General features: G+C 42.0%; 1 protein-coding gene across 2 annotated transcripts in view; it reads right to left on the bottom strand.

Moving 5' to 3' along the window:
- LOC143942676 (uncharacterized) overlaps positions 1–19678 on the bottom strand; it is a 153693-nt gene that overhangs the window by 128971 nt on the left and 5044 nt on the right. Inside the window, exons 2-5 of one of the 2 annotated variants that reach the window (XM_077464055.1) lie at positions 16178–16507; positions 14892–14921; positions 13178–13492; positions 5844–6242 (exon numbers count right to left, since the gene is read on the bottom strand). In XM_077464055.1, coding sequence (XP_077320181.1) covers positions 6130–6242; positions 13178–13492; positions 14892–14921; positions 16178–16507 — 788 coding nt within the window. In that variant the 3' untranslated portion in view covers positions 5844–6129. Of the gene's footprint in view, positions 1–5843; positions 6243–13177; positions 13493–14891; positions 14922–16177; positions 16508–19678 lie in introns of those variants that run through there. The other variant, XM_077464056.1, reaches the window with a different exon arrangement.

The following is a 19678-nucleotide window of genomic DNA, read 5'->3' as shown; positions in this document are numbered from 1 at the left end:
AAAACTTATTTCGTTTTTCATAAGATCAGGGTCACTGAGGACCCAAATGAAAGTCTCTCAACTGGAAGTCAGTTATTATTAACTGCTTGCCGACCGGCCGCCGTTATTTTACTGCGGCAGGTCGGCACGATCCCACAAACCGTCGTAGCACAGCAGGGGTGCTGATGCTCGTGGCCGACGGTCGCGATGACCGCCGGCCATGAGCGATTGTGAGCACAGAACGCGGAAGTGTGTGAGTAAACACACAAATCCCCGTTCTGTTCTGAGAGGAATCACAGATCGTTTGTTCCTATCAGATAGGAATCACGATCCGTCACTTCCTCTAGTCAGTCCCCTCCCCCTTCAGTTAGAATCACCTCCCAAGCAACATATTTAAAGTGGTTGTAAACTCTTACAAACCACTTAGACCTACAGGTAAGCCTAGATTAAGGCTTACCTGTAGGTCCAAGAAATGTCTCCTAAGCCTATACGGTTTAGGAGATATTTACAAAAAGACAGCCACCTCTGTCTACGGCGCGTGCGCCATAGACAGTGGCGCGCAGGCGCACTGGGCAGGCCGCAGATCGCGGCGATATTCCACGAGTGTCGGCTCCCATGCGCATGCATGCTGTGATTTGCCGGAGCAGCGAGACCCGGAAGTCACTCTGGGATACATGGCAGCGGTGGACATGAAGACAGAGGACCACTTCGGGGGGCTTCGTTCTCAGGTAAGTTATTCATAATGAGCTAGTATGCTATGCATACTAGCTCATTATGCCTTTGCCTTGCAGGTTGCTTTTTTTTTATTATTATTTTTTTTTTTCTGATAGGTTTACAACCACTTTAACCCCTTGATCGCCCCTAGTGTTAACCTCTTCACTGCCAGTGACATTTTTACAGTAATCATTGCATTTTTTTATAGCACCGATCGCTGTATAAATGCCAATGGTCCCAAGAATGTGTCAAAATTGTCCGATGTGTCCGGCCATAATGTCGCAGTCACGATAAAAGTCGCAGATCGCCGCCGTTACATACTAGAAAAAAATAATAATAATAAAAATGCTGTAACTCTATCCCCTATTTTGTAGACGCAAACCAATCAATATACGCTTATTGCATTTTTTTTTTTTTTTTATATTTACCAAAAATATGTAGAAGGATACATATTGGTCTAAACTGAGGAAGAAATTAGCTTTTAAAAAAAATAAAAATAAATAATAAAAATAAAAAAAGGTAACTCTATCCTCTATTTTGTAGACGCTATAACTTTTTTTGCGCAAACCAATCAATATATACGCTTATTGCGATTTAAATTTATTTTTATTTTTTTATTTACCAAAAATATGTAGAAGAATACATATTGGTCTAAACTGAGGAAGAAATTAGCTTTTTTAGAAAAAAAAATAAAAATGAGGATATTTATTATAGCAAAAAGTACAAAATATAGTGTTTTTCAAAACTCTCGCTCTTTTTTTTTTTTGTTTATAGCACAAAAAATAAGAAAGAATAAGAAAGCTCTATTTGTGGCAAACCAAAAGGACGTCTGTTTTGTTTGGGTACAACGTCGCACAACTGCGCAATTGTCAGTTAAAGCGACGCATTGCCGGATCGCAAAGCATGGCAGCAGCCAAATTTTCCGGGGGCTGAAATATAATAATAATTTTTAAAAAAATTGTATCTATTTTGATAAGCAAAAGGATCTCTTTTTTTTTGTATTCCCCTTTCCCAATGTTTATCATTTAATTCAGTTATGGGTTATATTTTTGCAAATTCGGGAATAAGCTTGCATCTAAGTGTGGCTCTCTCTCCGGTTGGCTGATTTATTTATTTTTTTCATTCAAACATCCTCAGTGAAAAATGACAGTGTGTATCTCGGACTAAAAAAACAATATATGTTTACTGTTCAAAATTGACACCAGAACAAAAGATTGATAGGAAGAGACACAAACAGGAAAACGGCGATCACTCCCGCCATCCGAATGTGCCCCGTCAGCAGTTATCACCGACACCGTACTATCATCTAATAATAGACTCAACGCACCATCCGCACCTTCCTGTTTTTTTTTTTTTTTTTCACATTTCAATATTTTTAAGGGTTAGACATGACATTCACCAAACCTCCTCTGCAAGTGAATCAGTTACTGTCATTTAAAACACATTGACCGTCAGGATACACCACCAGTGAAAATTTGTTGAATGTCACCTTTCATTTTTAATATACAACTTTGTGTCTACCAGAGCAATTATTATTATAATATTATTATTATATTTGCAAATATGTTAAAAACCTTCATTTTCTTGCTACACAACTACTATAACCACTTGACCACCGGGGGGCACTTAAACCCCTTTCCTGCCCAGGCCAATTTTCAGCTTTTCGGTGCTCTCGCACTTTGAATGACAATTACTCAGTCATGCAACACTGTACCCATAGGGAATGTTTGTTCCCCCCCCCCCCCCCCCACACACACACACATATAGAGCTTTCTTTTGGTGGTATTTAATCACCGCTGGGCTGTTTTTTTTTTGCGCTATAAATCAAAAGACTGAAAATTCGGTAAAATAAAAAAAATTCTTTGTTTCTGTTACAATTTCTTGTGGAGTATTGGCAGAGTATTGCATAGCATTGCATAGTAATGGATAGTATTGCAGAGTATTGCAGATTATTGCATAGTATTTCAGAATATTGCAGAGTATTACATAGTATTACATAGTATTACGGAGTATTGCGGAGTATTGCAGAGTAATGCATTGTATTGTATTGCATAGTATTGCATTACATAGTATTGCAGCGTATTGCATAGCATTGCATAGTATTGTATAGTATTGCAGCGTATTGCATCGTATTGCAGAGTACTGCATAGCATTGCAGAGTATTGAGGCGCATTGCAGCGTATTACATAGTATTGCAGAGTATTGCCGAATATTGCAGCATATTGCAGCGTATTACATAGTATTACATAGTATTACATAGTATTGCGGAGTACTGCAGAGTACTGCAGAATACTGCATAGCTTTGCAGAGTATTGAGGCATATTGCAGCGTATTACATAGTATTGCATAGTATTGCATAGCATTACATAGTAATGCATAGTATTGCGGAGTATTGCGGCGTATTGCATCGTATTGTATTGCAGCGTATTTCAGCATATTGCGGGGTATTGCGGTGTATTGCAGCGTATTGCATAGTATTGAGGAGTATTGCGGAGTATTGCAGCGTATTACATAGTATTGCGGAGTATTGTGGAGTATTGCAGCGTATTACATAGTATTGCGGAGTATTGCGGAGTATTGCAGCGTATTACATAGTATTGCGGAGTATTGTGGAGTATTGCAGCGTATTACATAGTATTGCGGAGTATTGCGGGGTATTGCAGCGTATTACATAGCATTGCAGCGTATTGCAGCGTATTACATAGCATTGCAGCGTATTGCAGCGTATTGCATAGTATTACGGAGTATTGCGGAGTAATGCATTGTATTGCATTGCATAGTATTGCATTACATAGTATTGCAGCGTATTGCATAGCATTGCTTAGTATTGTATAGTATTGCAGCGTATTGCAGCGTATTGCAGCATATTGCAGAGTATTGCAGAGTATTGTAGAGTACTGCATAGCATTACATAGTATTGCAGAGTATTGCGGAGTATTGCGGAGTACTGCAGAGTACTGCAGAATACTGCATAGCATTGCAGAGTATTGAGGCATATTGCAGCGTATTACATAGTATTGCATAGTATTGCATAGCATTACATAGTAATGCATAGTATTGCGGAGTATTGCGGTGTATTGCATCGTATTGTATTGCAGCGTATTGCAGCGTATTTCAGCATATTGTGATGTATTGTGGCGTATTGCAGAGTATTGCAGCGTATTACATAGCATTGCAGCGTATTGCAGCGTATTACATAGCATTGCAGAGTATTGCAGCGTATTACATAGCATTGCAGCGTATTGCATAGTATTGCGGAGTATTGCGGAGTATTGCGGAGTATTGCGGAGTATTGCAGCGTGTTACATAGCATTGCAGCATATTACATAATATTGCAGCGTACTGCAGCGTATTGCAGCGTACTGCAGAGTATTGCAGCGTATTGCAGCGTATTGCAGCGTACTGCATAGTACTGCATAGTATTGCAGCGTATTGCAGCGTACTGCATAGTACTGCATAGTATTGCAGCGTATTGCAGCGTACTGCATAGTAGTGCAGCGTATTGCATAGTATTGCAGCGTATTGCATAGTATTGCAGCGTATTGCAGCGTACTGCATAGTATTGCAGCGTACTGCATAGTATTGAAGCGTATTGCATAGTACTGCATAGTATTGCAGCGTATGGCAGCGTATTGCATAGTATTGCATAGTATTGCAGCGTATTGCATAGTATTGCATAGTATTGCAGCGTATTGCAGCGTATTGCAGCGTACTGCATAATATTGCAGAGTATTGCAGCATATTGCATAGTATTGCATAGTATTGCAGCGTATTGCATAGTATTGCATAGTATTGCAGCGTATTGCATAGTATTGCATAGTATTGCAGCGTACTGCATAGTATTGCAGCGTATTGCAGCGTATTGCAGCATATTGCATAGTATTGAATAGTATTGCAGCGTACTGAATAGTATTGCAGAGTATTGAATAGTATTGCAGAGTACTGGCAGAATATGGACACTGAACAGCGCCGTGGGCTGGATCTGTAGTGCCCACAGTGATGCAAACGATCTCTCCTTCTCTCCTCTCACACCGTTCGGTACAAATGAGGCTCCGTCATTTGAAGGAGCAATCACGTGGTAAACGGCCATTTACTGTGATCTGTGATGCGGACCCGGCGGTCACGGATGTTCCCGGGTGCGCACCCCAGGGGGCTCGCGGAAGCGCGTTTCTGTGAGGACGTCCAACCAGAATAAGCCGACGGCGCTGTAGCTGTCTTTTTCGGCTATGGGCCGGGTTCGGCATGTGGTTAAACACCTCCAAAAAACATTAAAGTTTTCAAAAAGCAGAAGAAGAAAAAAAAAAAAAAAACAAAGGGGGAAGAAGGAAAGAAGCCACGGGCGGACCAAGCTGCTTATATCAGGGAAACTATTTATTGCACAATGAAAAAAATAATAATATCAAGCCAAGCTTAAGGCCAGATTAAAATTGTGAAATCTTAAGAAACGATGCTGCACAGAATTGTCCATAGGCAATGATTTAAAAGCCTTTACGGGTCATCAATTTAGAGCTAACTGTGAATTATAGTCCTAGAATTATTGCTTTCAGTCTGATGTTCATGGTGATAACTCACATTCGCCATGCCCTGCGTTGTGCGTTTGAATTGTGTTGTGGACAGGGGTGGAAATAGAATAGAATAGAAATGAAATGCAAAACACTTATATTATTATTATTATTATTATTATTAATAATAATATTATAATAATTACAATAATAATAATTATAATTAATAATAATAATTATAATTAATAATAATAATAATAATAATTATAATTAGTAATAATAATAATTATAGTTAATAATAATTATTATAATTATTATTAACACTTATATATATATATATATATAAATAAAAGACATTATAAATACATTTTCCCCTTTTTTAAGTGATCACATTCCCTCTATTCTCAGCTGTATAAGAGCTGGAGGGGGGGGGGAGAAACAGCAGCACACTGATCTTCCCAGTTAATGGCTGAGCAGGGTGTCGGAACAAGTCTGATCATTGGAAGAGAGCAGGCTGGGTTCCCAGCACAGCTTGAAAACTGATCACTCTGTGTGGTCAGTTATTAATAGGAAAGCGGAGGGACTGGCGGGAAAACCAGGGACTTCACACAAAGGAAGCAACAAAAAAAAAAAAAAGAGAGAACAAGATACATTTCCATACATTTTATTTTTTTATTGAATTTTTATGGTTGAACTAGATGGTCTTTTTTCAACCTGACTAACTAACTATATAACTACGTATATGGTGGAACAGCAAGCACATATAACATACAATTAGAGGTTGGAGGCCATATTTTTGTAGCCAGATATGTATGGTCATGAATATTTTTAGTTTTTTTCCAGTTTCATTTTTAATATTTCATAAATTAACTACAAATTTCATTTGTGTGTTTTTCATTTTTCTTCGGACCAGCGTAGGAAAAAAAAACCTTCATCAGTTGGCTGTACACTCTGTCCTAATGTGGTGGAGTAATATAAGGACAAGAAGAAGGAGAACACAACCTGACAACGATTGATAGATCACGGAAGACATTGTTGAATCTTTTTCTGGACAAACAAAAAAAAAATAAAAGTTATAAAATGATGTCTATAAATACAATTTAGGTAACAGATAATTTAGCTACATTTACTTGTGTTTTAATTGACTAGTACAATTTGAAATAACATTTTTGAGTTTCACCTTAAAGTGAACCTGAAATGGTTTAGAAATGTCCTGGGTAACAGCAGTGATAAAGTGCAGAACATAATGGTGCCTCCAGGGGGCCTGGCCTGGCTGGAGGTGGCAGGCTCCTTCTGGGCATCCCTTTTGCTAGGCAGCAGGTCACTCCATCATCTGCCAGCAGCTACACACCCCTGCCCCTGGCTCCACTGCTCCAATTGGCTATGCTTCTCTAGAACCAGATTTAGGTATCACAAGCCCAAGGGTTCTGGCCTTGTGACAGGATCGGCTAGCTAGCTCCCTTGCTGTCATACCCAGCTTGATGTGCTACTTATCATTTCGATTGCTTGTCGCTGACCACTATCTTACACTCAGGCTACTCTTTTGGATTGCCACCTGAATTTGTACTTAGAGTGACTACTTGATTACGCTTGCTCTCTTCCTGCCCTGGCCTCAGAACCGTCTATTGGATTATGATTGCTCTCTTCCTGCCCTGGCCTCAACACCGTCTATTGGATTATGATTGCTCTCTTCTTGCCCTGGCCTCAACATCGTCTATTGGATTACCATAGCCCTCTTCTTGCCCTGGCCTCAACACCGTCTATTGGATTATGATTGCCCTCTTCTTGCCCTGGCCTTAACACCGTCTATTGGATTACGATTGCCCTCTTCTTGCCCTGGCCTTAACACCGTCTATTGGATTACGATTGCTCTCTTCTTGCCCTGGCCTCAATACCGTCTATTGGATTATGATTGCTCTCTTCCTGCCCTGGCCTCAAAACCGTCTATTGAATTATGATTGCTCTCTTCTTGCCCTGGCCTCAGCACCATCTATTGGATTACGATTGCCCTCTTCTTGCCCTGGCCTCAACACCGTCTATTGGATTATGATTGCTCTCTTCTTGCCCTGGCCTCAAAACCGTCTATTGGATTATGATTGCTCTCTTCTTGCCCCCTGGCCTCAGAACCATCTATTGGATTATGATTGCTCTCTTCTTGCCCTGGCCTCAAAACCGTCTATTGGATTATGATTGCTCTCTTCTTGCTCTGGCCTCAAAACCGTCTATTGGATTAAGCTTGCTCGTTGCCTGCCCTGACCCTAGAACTGTCTAGTGGATTACACTTGTTTGCCAATTGGCCTGACTTCAGAACTGATTAGTGGATTATACTTGCACACTTCTTGCCCTGACCTTGGAACTGTCTATTGGATTACGCCTGCTAGCTACCTGCCATGACCTTGCAATTGTCTATTGGATCAAGCTTGCTTTCTTCCTGTCCTGTCCTTGGAGTAGTCTACTGGATTATGCTTGCTCTCTACCAGCCCTGATTTTGGACTTGTCTACTGGGTTGTGTTTGCTTGTTCCCTGCCCTTACCTTGGAGCTTTCTCTACTGGATTATGCTTGTTCGCTTCCATCCTCGAACTTGGAACTGTCTATTGGATAACACTTGCTCATTTCCCACCCTGACCTTGGAACGGTTTACTGGATTACGCTTGCTCACTTCCTGCCCTGATCTTGGAACTGTCTCTTGGATTGCGCTTGCTCGCTACCTGCCCTGACCTTTAAACTGTCTATGGATCACACTTGCTCACTTCCTGCCCTGACCTCAAGACTATCTATTGGATTATGCTTCTTCACTACTTGCCCTGACCTCAGAATTGTTTACTGGATTATGCTTTTTCACTTTCTGCCTGGACCTTAGCACTACCTACTGGATTACACTTGCTTGCTACCTGCCCTGAACTCAGAAATATCTACTGGATTATGCTTGCTACTGCCTATCCTGACCCAGTACTTTACCAGTATTCTGCTACTAGCCATAGCCATCTTCTGTCAGAGGTACTATAGATATCCATCCTGGTCTCATTCACTTAATCCTGGTGCCATCTGGCCTTAAACAACTGCATTGTGCCCTCAGACCCTGGAGCAACCATGTAGCAGTAGGCCTGCTTGAATTAGAGTGTCTATTGGGTTGTGTTTGCTTGCCCCCTGACCTTACCTTGGAGCTTTCTCTACTGGATTATGCTTGCTCGCTTCCATCCTTGACCTCTGAACTGTCTGTTGGATTATGCTTGCTTCTATCCCTGATCTCGGAACAGTCTATTGGATAACACTTGCTCATTTCCCACCCTGACCACGGTACTGTATATTGAATTACGCTTGCTCGCTACCTGCCCTGACCTCGGAGCAGTTTACTCGATTACGCTTGCTCACTTTCTGCCCTGATCTTGAAACTGTCTCTTGGATTACGCTTGCTCGCTACCTGCCCTGACCTTTAAAGTGTCTATTGGATCACACTTGCTCACTTCCTGCCCTGACCTCAGGACTATCTATTGGATTATGCTTCTTCACTACTTGCCCTGACCTCAGAACTGTTTACTGGATTATGCTTTTTTGCTTTCTGCCTGGACCTTAGCACTACCTACTGGATTCCACTTGCTTGATACCTGCCCTGAACTCTACTGGATTATGCTTGCTGCTGCCTATCCTGACCCAGTACTTTACCAGGACTCTGCTACTAGCCATAGCCATCTTCATCAGAGGTACTATAGATATCCATCCTTGTCTCATTCACTTAGACCTGGTGCCACCTGGCCTTAAACAATTGCATTGTGCCCTCAGACCTGGGAGCAACCATGTACCAGTAGGCCTGCTTGCCTTAGGGGAACATGAAAGGGGGGTGATAAAGGCAAAAGAAACTCTTGGCAACTCTAATCCCTGGACTAGGCATTGAGCTGCTTGCCACACTTGGATTTATTTGATGAGCTCATTCACTTTCCTATACCTATTTCAGCCGATGCAGTTTATCAATGTCAATGATCTCAAGATATTATTCCGATTAAGCATCTTTCCAAAAATGTCTAAATTTGGACGTGTTCCTGAAAAGCAGAAGTCACTTTTTACAGTTCTTTATCTCCATGTGTTTCCATGTGTTTAGAAACTTACAACGTTCCTGTTTTTATTGAAGGAACAATTCAAGAAAATTCTGGTTGCGCAATGTGCGAAACAAGTATAAAGGGCACTAAGGAAATGTCAGGTTGTATTAGGCAATAAACAACGGCCAAATAAAAAATTCAGTTATGTATATTATATTATATAAAGTTAAAAATTTGAATTATTTTATTACTCGCACTCCATAAGTAGATGTAAACCCCAAACTTCTAATATTTAGTTTGCTAAAGCATGGTGTATCACACAACAATCAACATCATAGAACAACTGGCATTCACTAAGGAACTTTCCCTTAGCTTTGTGGTTGAGATGAAGCGTTTCTGACTTCCATCATCCAATCATGCGACTGGGTACTCTGGTAAAAACATATAGTTGAACCATGTTTTTATGTACTCCCATCCAGTCCCTCTTAATCTGCAAGGGCAGCAGATTTGGGCATATGCGGGCAACAATTTAAACTCCTGTCACATTCGGTGGGCAGTACCAGTGCCAGGACAAGGTCATCAAGAGCCCAGGGTGAACGCATCAAATTGTGCCCCCCTCCCAAGATGTATGTGCATTGTGTCAGCGAAAATCCCACCCCCCCCCAAAAAAAATTGAGTATTAATCTGCATGCTTGCCACCCCAAGCATAAATTCCCCCTAGTACAAACCTCCCCCCTTCTGAAATCCCCCTCCCAGCACAAATCTTTGCTCCCAAACTCAAATCCTCTCTCTTTCCCCAAAACAAAAAACTCTCCTGGCACAAATCCTCTATTCTTTAAATTTTCCCTCCAAGCACAAATCATCTCTTCTCACTCCAAATCTCCCCCCTTCCAGCACAAATTCTCCCCCCCAATCATCCCTACTAGCACAAATTCCCCCCCCCCCCCAAAAAATATATATATATCCCCCTCTACCATATTACTTTTATAGCACAAACCTCCCAAATCCCCCCTCCTAGCACAAATCCTCTTCCCCATCCCTCTTTCCAACACCAATCCCCCCCAAATCACCACTTCTAGCACACTTCCCCAAATTTGCCCTCCTAGAACGATTCTTATTCCCTGCCGCCCCCCAAATCCCCCTTCTCAACACAGATATCCTCCCCTCAATCTACTTGTGGTGCCCCCCCCCCCACCTCACATGATACCACAGTGCCCAGAGCAGCCTCCCCTTCTGTCTACCCCTTGTCCCGGCCCTGGGCAGTGCCACTTGCTGAACGCAAGCCATTTCAGTGAATGGAGTCACAATGCGTGTGGTTCCAGACTTTTAGGAGTTAAAAAGGTGGTGATGAGGCAGCATAATGCCCTAAGGCTCTATAACACTCCTAAGCTTTTAACCCTTTGTCATGACAGACAGGGTTTAAATATATTGTACATCAAATCCAGGAACTCCAGCAACCTTATGAATAAGCTCCTTGCTGAGTAAAATGCATTGGGATGTTTTGTTTTCATCTTTAATGAACTGCTTGTTTAGTTGGACTGATGAATAAATGGATATGAGGCATTTTTGAGTCAGTGGTTCTTTTTCTATTCCTGCAGTTATTGTAGAGTTAATCCTAGTAGCTGATATCTATGAAGAACCTGCTCCTGTTATCGGTGATTGGAGCCTTGAGCAGAACAATTATCTTCTGCCTATCTACTAGGGTTCAGGTCTCTACAGCAACTCCAGGAACTCCAGCTACCTTATGGTTAAGTTCCTTGCCAAGTGAAACGTGTTGGGGTGTTTTCATCTTTGATGGAGTGATTGTTTAGTTGGACTGATGACTAAATAATTGGTTCTCTTTCTATTCCTGGAGTTTTTGGAGAGTTGATCCTATTAGCCCATGACTATGAAGAACCTGCTCCTGTTTGAGCCTTGAGCAGAGCAATGATCTTTGGCCTATCTACTAGGGTTCAGATCTACTCTACAGCAACTCCAGGAACTCCAACTACCTTATGGTTAAGTTTCTTGCCAAGTGAAACCTGTTGGGATGTTTTCATCTTTGATGGAGTGGTTGTTTAGTTGGACTGATGACTAAATGAATATGAAGCATTTCTAAGTGATTGGATCTCTTTCTATTCCTGGAGTTTTTGAAGAGTTGATCCTAGTAGCCGATGACTATGAAGAACCTGCACCTGTTTGAGCCTTGAGCAGAGCAATGATCTTTGGCCTATCTACTAGGGTTCAGATCTACTCTACAGCAACTCCAGGAACTCCAACTACCTTATGGTTAAGTTCCTTGCCAAGTGAAACATGTTGGGATGTTTTCATCTTTGATGGAGTGGTTGTGTTTAGTTGGACTGATGACTAAATGATTGGTTCTCTTTCTATTCCTGAAGTTTTTGGAGAGTTGATCCTAGTAGCCGATGACTATGAAGAACCTGCTCCTGTTTGAGCCTTGAGCAGAGCAATGATCATTGGCCTATCTACTAGGGTTCAGATCTACTCTACAGCAACTCCAGGAACTCCAGCTACCTTATGGTTAAGTTCCTTGCCAAGTAAAACATGTTTAGATGTTTTCATCTTTGATGGAGTGGTTGTTTAGTTGGACTGATGACTAAATGAATATGAAGCATTTCTAAGTGATTCTCTTTCTATTCCTGGAGTTTTTGGAGAGTTGATCCTAGTAGCCGATGACTATGAAGAATCTGCACCTGTTTGAGCCTTGAGCAGAGCAATGATCTTTGGCCTATCTACTAGGGTTCAGATCTACTCTACAGCAACTCCAGGAACTCCAGCTACCTTATGGTTAAGTTCCCTGTCAAGTGAAACGTGTTGGGATGTTTTCATCTTTGATGGAGTGGTTGTTTAGTTGGACTGATGACTAAATGATTGGTTCTCTTTCTATTCCTGGAGTTTTTGGAGAGTTGATCCTAGTAGCCGATGACTATGAAGAACCTGCACCTGTTTGAGCCTTGAGCAGAGCAATGATCTTTGGCCTATCTACTACGGTTCAAACCTACTCAACAGCAAGTATAGGAACTCCAGAAACCTTAGGATTATGCTCCTTGCTGAGTGAAATGCATTGGTATGTTTTCATCTTGGAAGAACTATTTTTTTTTATTTGACTGATGACTAAATGGATATGAAGCATTTTCGGGTGAGTGATTCTCTTTTTATTCCTGGTTGTTGTTGTAGACTTGATCCTAGTAGCTGATGACTATGAAAAAAACAGCTCCTGTTATGGGTGAGAGTCGGGGATCCGAGCCTTGAACAGAGCAATGATCTTCTGTCTATCTACTAGGGTTCAAATCTAGTACCACTGATGAGATGCTATCTTCCTGCACAGTACAGACAGAGTTAACTATGGTAAAAACAAAGCTCCTGTTGTTGGTGAGAGTCAGGGAATTGGAGCCTTGAGTAGAGCAAATTATCTTCTGCCTCTCTACTAGGGTTCAAATCTATTCAACAGCAACTCCAGGAACTTCAGCAACTTTATGATTAAGATCCTTGCTGAGTGAAATGCATTGGGTTGTTTTCATCTTGAAAGGACTATTTATTTCATTGGACTGATGAATAAATGAATATGAAGTATTCCTGAGTGATTTGTTCTCTTTCTATTCCTGGAGTTGTTGTAGAGTTGATCCTAGTAGCCTATGACTATGAAGAACCAGCTCCTGTTATGGGGGATCGGAGCCTTGAGCAGAGCAATGATCTTCTACCAAATCTAGTACTACTGATGAGATGATATCTTCTTGCACAGTATGGAGAGAGTTAATTATGATAAAAACAAAGCTCCCCATCCCCTGGAAGTTCCATTAAAGGAGATCTGCAAAGGGTAAGCTGCAATTGTCATGCTATGTGAAGACATGGGGGCATGCAGAAAATATAAAATAGGTATTATCCCAACATGGCTGAAAAAATGGAAATACCCTTTAAGACACAAATGTTACAAGTCTTAGACTTACTTTGTAGCTTTACTTCAAAAAACTGTGCGCAGCAGTGGACCCAGTTATTGGTATAGAGCTCTGCTCTGAAGACCCGTTCATCGTTGGCGGTTACCCGGGACAACCGTAAAGATCCGTCACTCATGACAGAAAGTCTCTCGGAGTAGCAATAATTCTGACGTTCTATCTGACCCGGCCTAGTAACTGCTAGGTGATCGATGTTATTAATATCCCAAACAATAGATGCTACTCCTGAATGACTGGGAGCTTGTAGAGTAACAGTTGCCCCAAGGCGTGAAAATATTTGTCTTGTGCCGTTACACGATTCTTTAAAATCTATTAAAAGACACAAAAAAAAATTAGTTGAATGAGTGGTATGATTTTTGTAAAATGTTTAAAAGATATTTCTAAGCATGATTCAGACAATGAATAGGACTCCGCTGCAAATGCATACAGTCTTTTATTCATGCGATGTGACATCAGTAAAGTAAGTCAACATTTCGGGGGCCACGTAGGGTCACCTCGAGGAAAGGACGCTGCATGGCTCCAAAATGTTGGTTTGTTTGACTGATGTTGAAGGCGAGGAGCAGCTGCCCAATCGCTTCCACACATCCCCGGTAGTGTGCCCACCCCCGTGCAGGGCCCCCCCTCCATGTTTCCCACCTGCAGACCCAGTATCGGTACAGAGGGTACCACCGGGTAAAGGAGAAGGAAACCAGAGAACATCTGTTGACCCATCTTCCCTACATAGTAAGAATCCAGAAGCACGTGTATTACATCATTTACGAGTTTGGCTGTAACTTTCCTCGACCACTGTAGCCAGGGAAGCTAATGGAGCACAATCTGACATCAGGGGGTCTAAAGACCCTTAATGTCTTATTAAAGAGAACCCGTTTTAACAAAATAGCATCACGTGAGGGACGTTTGGTCCCCTATGAGATGAAAAAGAAAGTTTTGCAAACAAAAAATGTAAATGTGAAAAAGTTACACACAAACACTTAAACCCCTCAAAAAAATTTGAGTCCCACCCCATCTCAAACTTGTACATACGAATATAAATACATGTTTCTGGGGGAACTTACATACATAGTTACATAGTAGGTGAGGTCGAAAAAAGACATCAAGTCCAACCTACAGAAATTTTGAATCTGCTATACATGTTGCGCATTCCCTGTGCCATTTTGGGCCCAATATTCAAAGTTAACGCTAAAAGGATGACCTGTAAGGGCTTTAAAAGCATGGCCTATGGAAAATATAGGATACTGGAATTTTTGGCCAATTTTCTAGCTCATGCAGCTTTAAGACTTAGCATATTGGATATCTTTTGTACTCTGCGCTACTTCGCTTTTTAAACTTTACCTACAAATTTGGTAATATATTGCTTTTATGTGCCATAAAATTAACTTTAGAATATTTTACCAAAATTTTGCCCTTGATAAACTGCTGTGCTAATATCACGTGACATAAAAAAATTATTACTACCACTCTTTTATTCTCCAGAATCTCTGTCTTCAGAAAATTTAATATAATGTTTTGGAAGGGTTTAAGAAATAATGTTTGGGGGGGGTTTAGGAAATTTTCAAGAATATTAATTTTTTTCAAGCACGAGCAAAAAATTCTAAAGCAGCTTTTTTTTGAAGAAGGCCATACGTGAATGGTTCAGGGTGATGTAATTAAAAGTAATAATTTTATGATAATAATAATCATTTTTCAACACATTGAATATTTTACTTACCTGCAATTCTTGGAGACAATCCTCCATTTCCTAAAATGATATGAATAGTCATTACTGAGACACATTAATGTTGCACAATATTTTTGATGCAATTAATGGATTGTGTAAAATGATTTGTGGATTGTGAAAACGATAATGATAGACTGATGAGAAATAAACAGAGATTGGAAAAAAACAAGGCCAACACTTGACTCTACCAGAAAGTTTTTGGGTTGTGTTGGTTGTAGAAGACCTGGTTCTGAGCTAAGGCATGTATTTAAAGGAATGTGCTGGCGCCATAATTGGTTCCCTTCCTTGAGGTGTCGGAGCTTATTATCATTATCAATGAGACACAGACAAGTGCACTTCAAGGTTCCTTTTTCCTTCCACGTATGTATAATACTGCCTATTTTTTTTGTCTACATGTCATACTGCAGACTAAATATCTGGTGATTGTATCAGTCCAACCCATGCTGCAGGGCTTCCCGTTCTCTTCTGACCATAGACAGACATGTGTGGTGGCATAGTCAATTTTGCAACCTTACTTCTTTAGGCAATGTCCTGCCTGTGGTCAATTTGTCAGCTTGCATGCACCCACCCAGCCCCTATGGAGCCTTACTGACAGAGACTCATTGTCAATATCATGACACTGACCAGATACTTGGGATTGAACCACACATCTCCCTGCCATGTCTCAGAACATTGTGAAAGGAGTCATTGTGGTCACGAGACCACTGAAAATAATATTCGTTTTAAAGTTGCTGGCAGGCTACGCTCTATACTTCCAGCTCCCACCCCCCCTTAATTCTGTTTGACCTCATCTCTGCAGTCTTCCCTACCCTCACGCCCATCGCCCATCCTTATTGACCCCCACTCTTTCAGGTGGGATGGCCGAATTGACCCCCACTCTTTCAGGTGGGATGGCCGAAATCCATCTTGGCACAACATCCTACTCTCCTGCCCCTATCCCTCCCTGCTCATTCCTTTCCATACCCCAGAAATAGCATTTTCCACAACTCCATCTGCCATATCAATACCCACCCTTGCCACCTTAAACCCATAGCATCCTTACTTCCCTTGTTTAAGTATATCCTAGCCTTCTCGCAGTTGTCTCCTACTCCTTCGCACAATGAGAAGCTAACAGTACCTACACTTTTGGTCTTCTGCATTATATCTTACACTTTATAAAATAAAATAAAACATGAATCAAAATGATTGAAAAACAATAATAATGTATCCATTTTTGTACGCAATGGTATTTTGTAGATATTTGAACCAGAAAATGTAAAAGTCATTGAGTTACTTACCGCTAATCCTGAGATCATATATTTGCGCACAGATGTATTTATTTTGGCTGTTAAATAATTCAGCTCGGTAAACCCGCATGTCTTTGGGGGACAAGGATTTGATAATTAATGAGCCATCCTTTAAGTTGGAATCTAGTCTCCCTGTATAGTCAGAGCCATGGTCTCCCATCTCCAGTGGTTTGCCTGGTTTTGTGGTGGCAATAAGGAACTTTTCATAGCCCCAGGTGACAGAAGTGAGGGGGATATTATTCAAGTCCAGTTGTAGAACGACGTCTTCACCCTCCTCAACAGAAAGACTTTTCATGGAGGCACAGGGAATGATAGAAACCACTGTATTTAAAAAGAGACGTTTGATCAAGCATAAGATTGATAATTACCATGGTATGAATATTGTATCTACAGTATATTTTAATATTAAATCCCAACTTAGCTTTCAGTTTAATCAACTAATTACCTTGTAGGTCCATCAAAAAAAAAAATCACAGTTTGCTTGCGTTAGAAAGCATCCACAGCCTGACTAAAAAAAAAAAGCCTATTCTCTGCCAACACGATGTAGAGAAGGACCCTTGCTCTCTGTGTGTAAGCAGTGGTCTCTCTGCATATTTATGACACACCCACTGCTGAGCCAGTCCATTAGGTCCCCAATTAGTGAGAGTTTGATGATTTTCTTATTTCACAAGTTAAGAAAAAGCTTTGGTTCCTGTAACTGATATAAACAATAGGTTCAAATTGAATGTAGCCGCCCTGTCCTAAACAGAGACTGCTAGCTAAATTGAGTACTGCTGGGTGGTAGACCCCTAAACTCAGTGGTGCTGTAGTTTCTCCTTTCTACCAGTAGGTGCCACTGGTAACTCTGGTATTAATGTGGGAAGCTACAGTAAAACTGACTTATGAATATTCCCCTAGCCAACCAGTAGAAGGATTATTTGGGTGAATGCTGGGGGAGAGTATAAATATTTGGGGAGGGCCATGTGTTCTCTCTGCACCCCCCCCCCCCCCCCACCCTCCCAGACTGTGGCCTAGGGAGGGTGTGTGAGGAGCAGCTGAGTGATTAGGCATAAGACTTATCGATCTAATTGTCCGGCGGACTTAGTCCACCGGACCGCATTACGCCGCGGACAATTCGGGCTCCAGCTGACTTTTTCATCATAAAGTCCGGCGGACTTAGAAAGTAGTTTAGACTCAAAATTTGTCTGCTGGACTTGGCTTTCAGCGGTCCGTTCATCAGTGTGCTAGTCCGGCGGACTAAGAAAGACGCATGCTCAGAAGCAAGTACGAGAAGGAAGCTATTGGCTACTGGCTATTGAACTTCCTTTTTCTAGTCCCGTCGTACGTGCTGTACGTCATCGCGTTAGAAATCGCCGGACTTTCTGTGTGTCCGTGTGTGGCCAAGTCCATTCGTTAGAAAGGCCGGCGGATTGTTTGCCGGACTAAGTCTGCTGGACAATTCGACCGTATGTACGCGGCATTAGAGGCCTATGCATATGCTTGGAGCAGAAGGAACAACCAGTGTGTGGTTGCTTGGGACCCTTGGGGTATTAATGTGAGAAGCTACAGTAAAACTGACTTATGAATATTCATGCTTCCCCTAGCCAACCAGTAGGAGGTTTATTGCCATGGGCAAATGCTGGTGGAGAGTATACATATTTGGGGAGGACCAGGTGTTCTCTCTGCCCCCCCCGCCCCAGGCTGTGGCCTAGGTAGGGTGTGTGAGTAACAGCTGAGTGATTAGGCTTAAACCTTAGAGGCCTATGCATATGCTTGGAGCAGAAGGAACCTGCTTGTCCAGTATGGGGTTGTTTGGGACCCTTGGGCTCAGGGAGCCTTGCAGAGGACAGGAGAGGATAAGCTGATGACTGAGATAAGGTACCAGAGCAGACTCTTCTTCTTGAGGTCATATGAAGAAAAAAAACTTGTGCAAAGCCTGGGGAAGCATCAAGATGGGATCACTCTCTTGTTTCATTTGTAGCGGGAAAGGGATGGAAACATTTTCTCGAACAAAAAAAACACGAATATGGTTTTAATTTTGGGAAAGTCCATTGTTTCCAAAATCGAAAAAAATTTAAAGAAAAGGTCTAACAAGAACCTTCAGGGCCCCCGGTGCAAGAAACCATGAAGCGTCCCCCAGTCCCAGGCCCCTTTCCATCGGTCCCAGGGGCCTTGCCACTGGTCCTGGGGCCCTTTCCTCTGGTCCCCGGGCACTTCCCTTTTGAGCCCGGGGCCCTTTACTCCCATTGCGGGGCCCTTTATTACAGTCCCACACACACATAGGGCTGCCACCTTTTTTCATGCCAAAGTTCAACACATTAACGATGCGTGGCAATTATTTTTTGTTTGTAGTATACACTATGCACATATAATGTAATTAAATAACATTTATAATCATATCTGGTTAATCACAATTTTCCAAATGATTTACTGTAGAAAGACACTATTTGTGCTTTGAAAGACAGGTATTAGTGTCACCCTCTTCATAATACAGGGGTCTGTGTCACCTCCTTCATAATACAGGGGCCCCCATAGAAACCTCAATTAGGTCAGCGTCCCCCTTATATCATTGAGCCCCCATTAGATCAGGGCTCTTTTATAACAGTGCCCCCCTTAGAGGCCCCTCATTAGATCAGAGTCCCCTATTATCAGTAAGGAGACCCCCCTTAGATCAGACTCCCCCTTATATCAGTGTCCCACCCTCCCCCTTAGAGACCCCTATTAGATCAGAGTCCCCTTATATCAGTAAGGAGACCGCCCTTAGACGCCTTTCACACTGGGGCGTTTTTCAGGCGTTTTTCAGGTGTTTTTAAGGCGCTTTAGTGTTAAAAAAAAGTGTCTGTAAAGTGCTTGAAATATGCCCCATCTGCAATCCCAATGTGAAAGCCTGAGTGCTTTAAAAGCCCTTTCACAGTGTTAGCACCCGAAAAACGCTCGTAAAGCGCAGCTTAAACTAGCAGCGCTTTATCAGCGTTTTTCGAGCATTATTGGGGCACTTTTAACCCCAAATAAAGTGTTAAAAGCGCCCACAAAGCGCTGCTGCCAAAAGTGCTTTGCAGGCGCTTCCCAATGATTTCAATGGGAAGGGGCCCTTTAGGCGCGGTGTATTCACTGCTCCAAAAGTGCTGAAAAGAAGCTGTTAGCAGGACTTTTTTTGACGCCCTGCCAGCACAGCACCTCAGTGTGAAAGCACTCGGGCTTTTACATTGGGATTGCAGTTGCGGCTTCTTTCAGGAGCTTTACAGGCGCTTTCTTTAAAGCTAATGCGCCTGAAAAATGCCCCAGTGTGAAAGGGATCTCAGTGTGAAAGCACTTGGGCTTTCACATTGGGATTGCAGATGAAGCTTCTTTCAAGCGCTTTACAGGCGCCTTTTTAATGCTAAAGTGCCTGAAAAATGCCTGAAAAACTCCCCAGTGTGAAAGGGGGCTTAGCTCAGACTCCCCCTTATATCAGTGCCCCCCCCCCCCAGAGACCACCATTAGATCAGAGTCCCCTTTTATCAGTAAGGAGAC

The sequence above is a fragment of the Lithobates pipiens genome, unplaced genomic scaffold, assembly GCF_037356315.1.
Source record: "Lithobates pipiens isolate NorthernLeopardFrog02 unplaced genomic scaffold, aLitPip1_a1.2 Scaffold_30, whole genome shotgun sequence".
NCBI lineage: Eukaryota > Metazoa > Chordata > Amphibia > Anura > Ranidae > Lithobates > Lithobates pipiens.
Note: the sequence above shows the minus strand (reverse complement) of the source record. Positions and strands in the feature narration are given on the sequence as shown.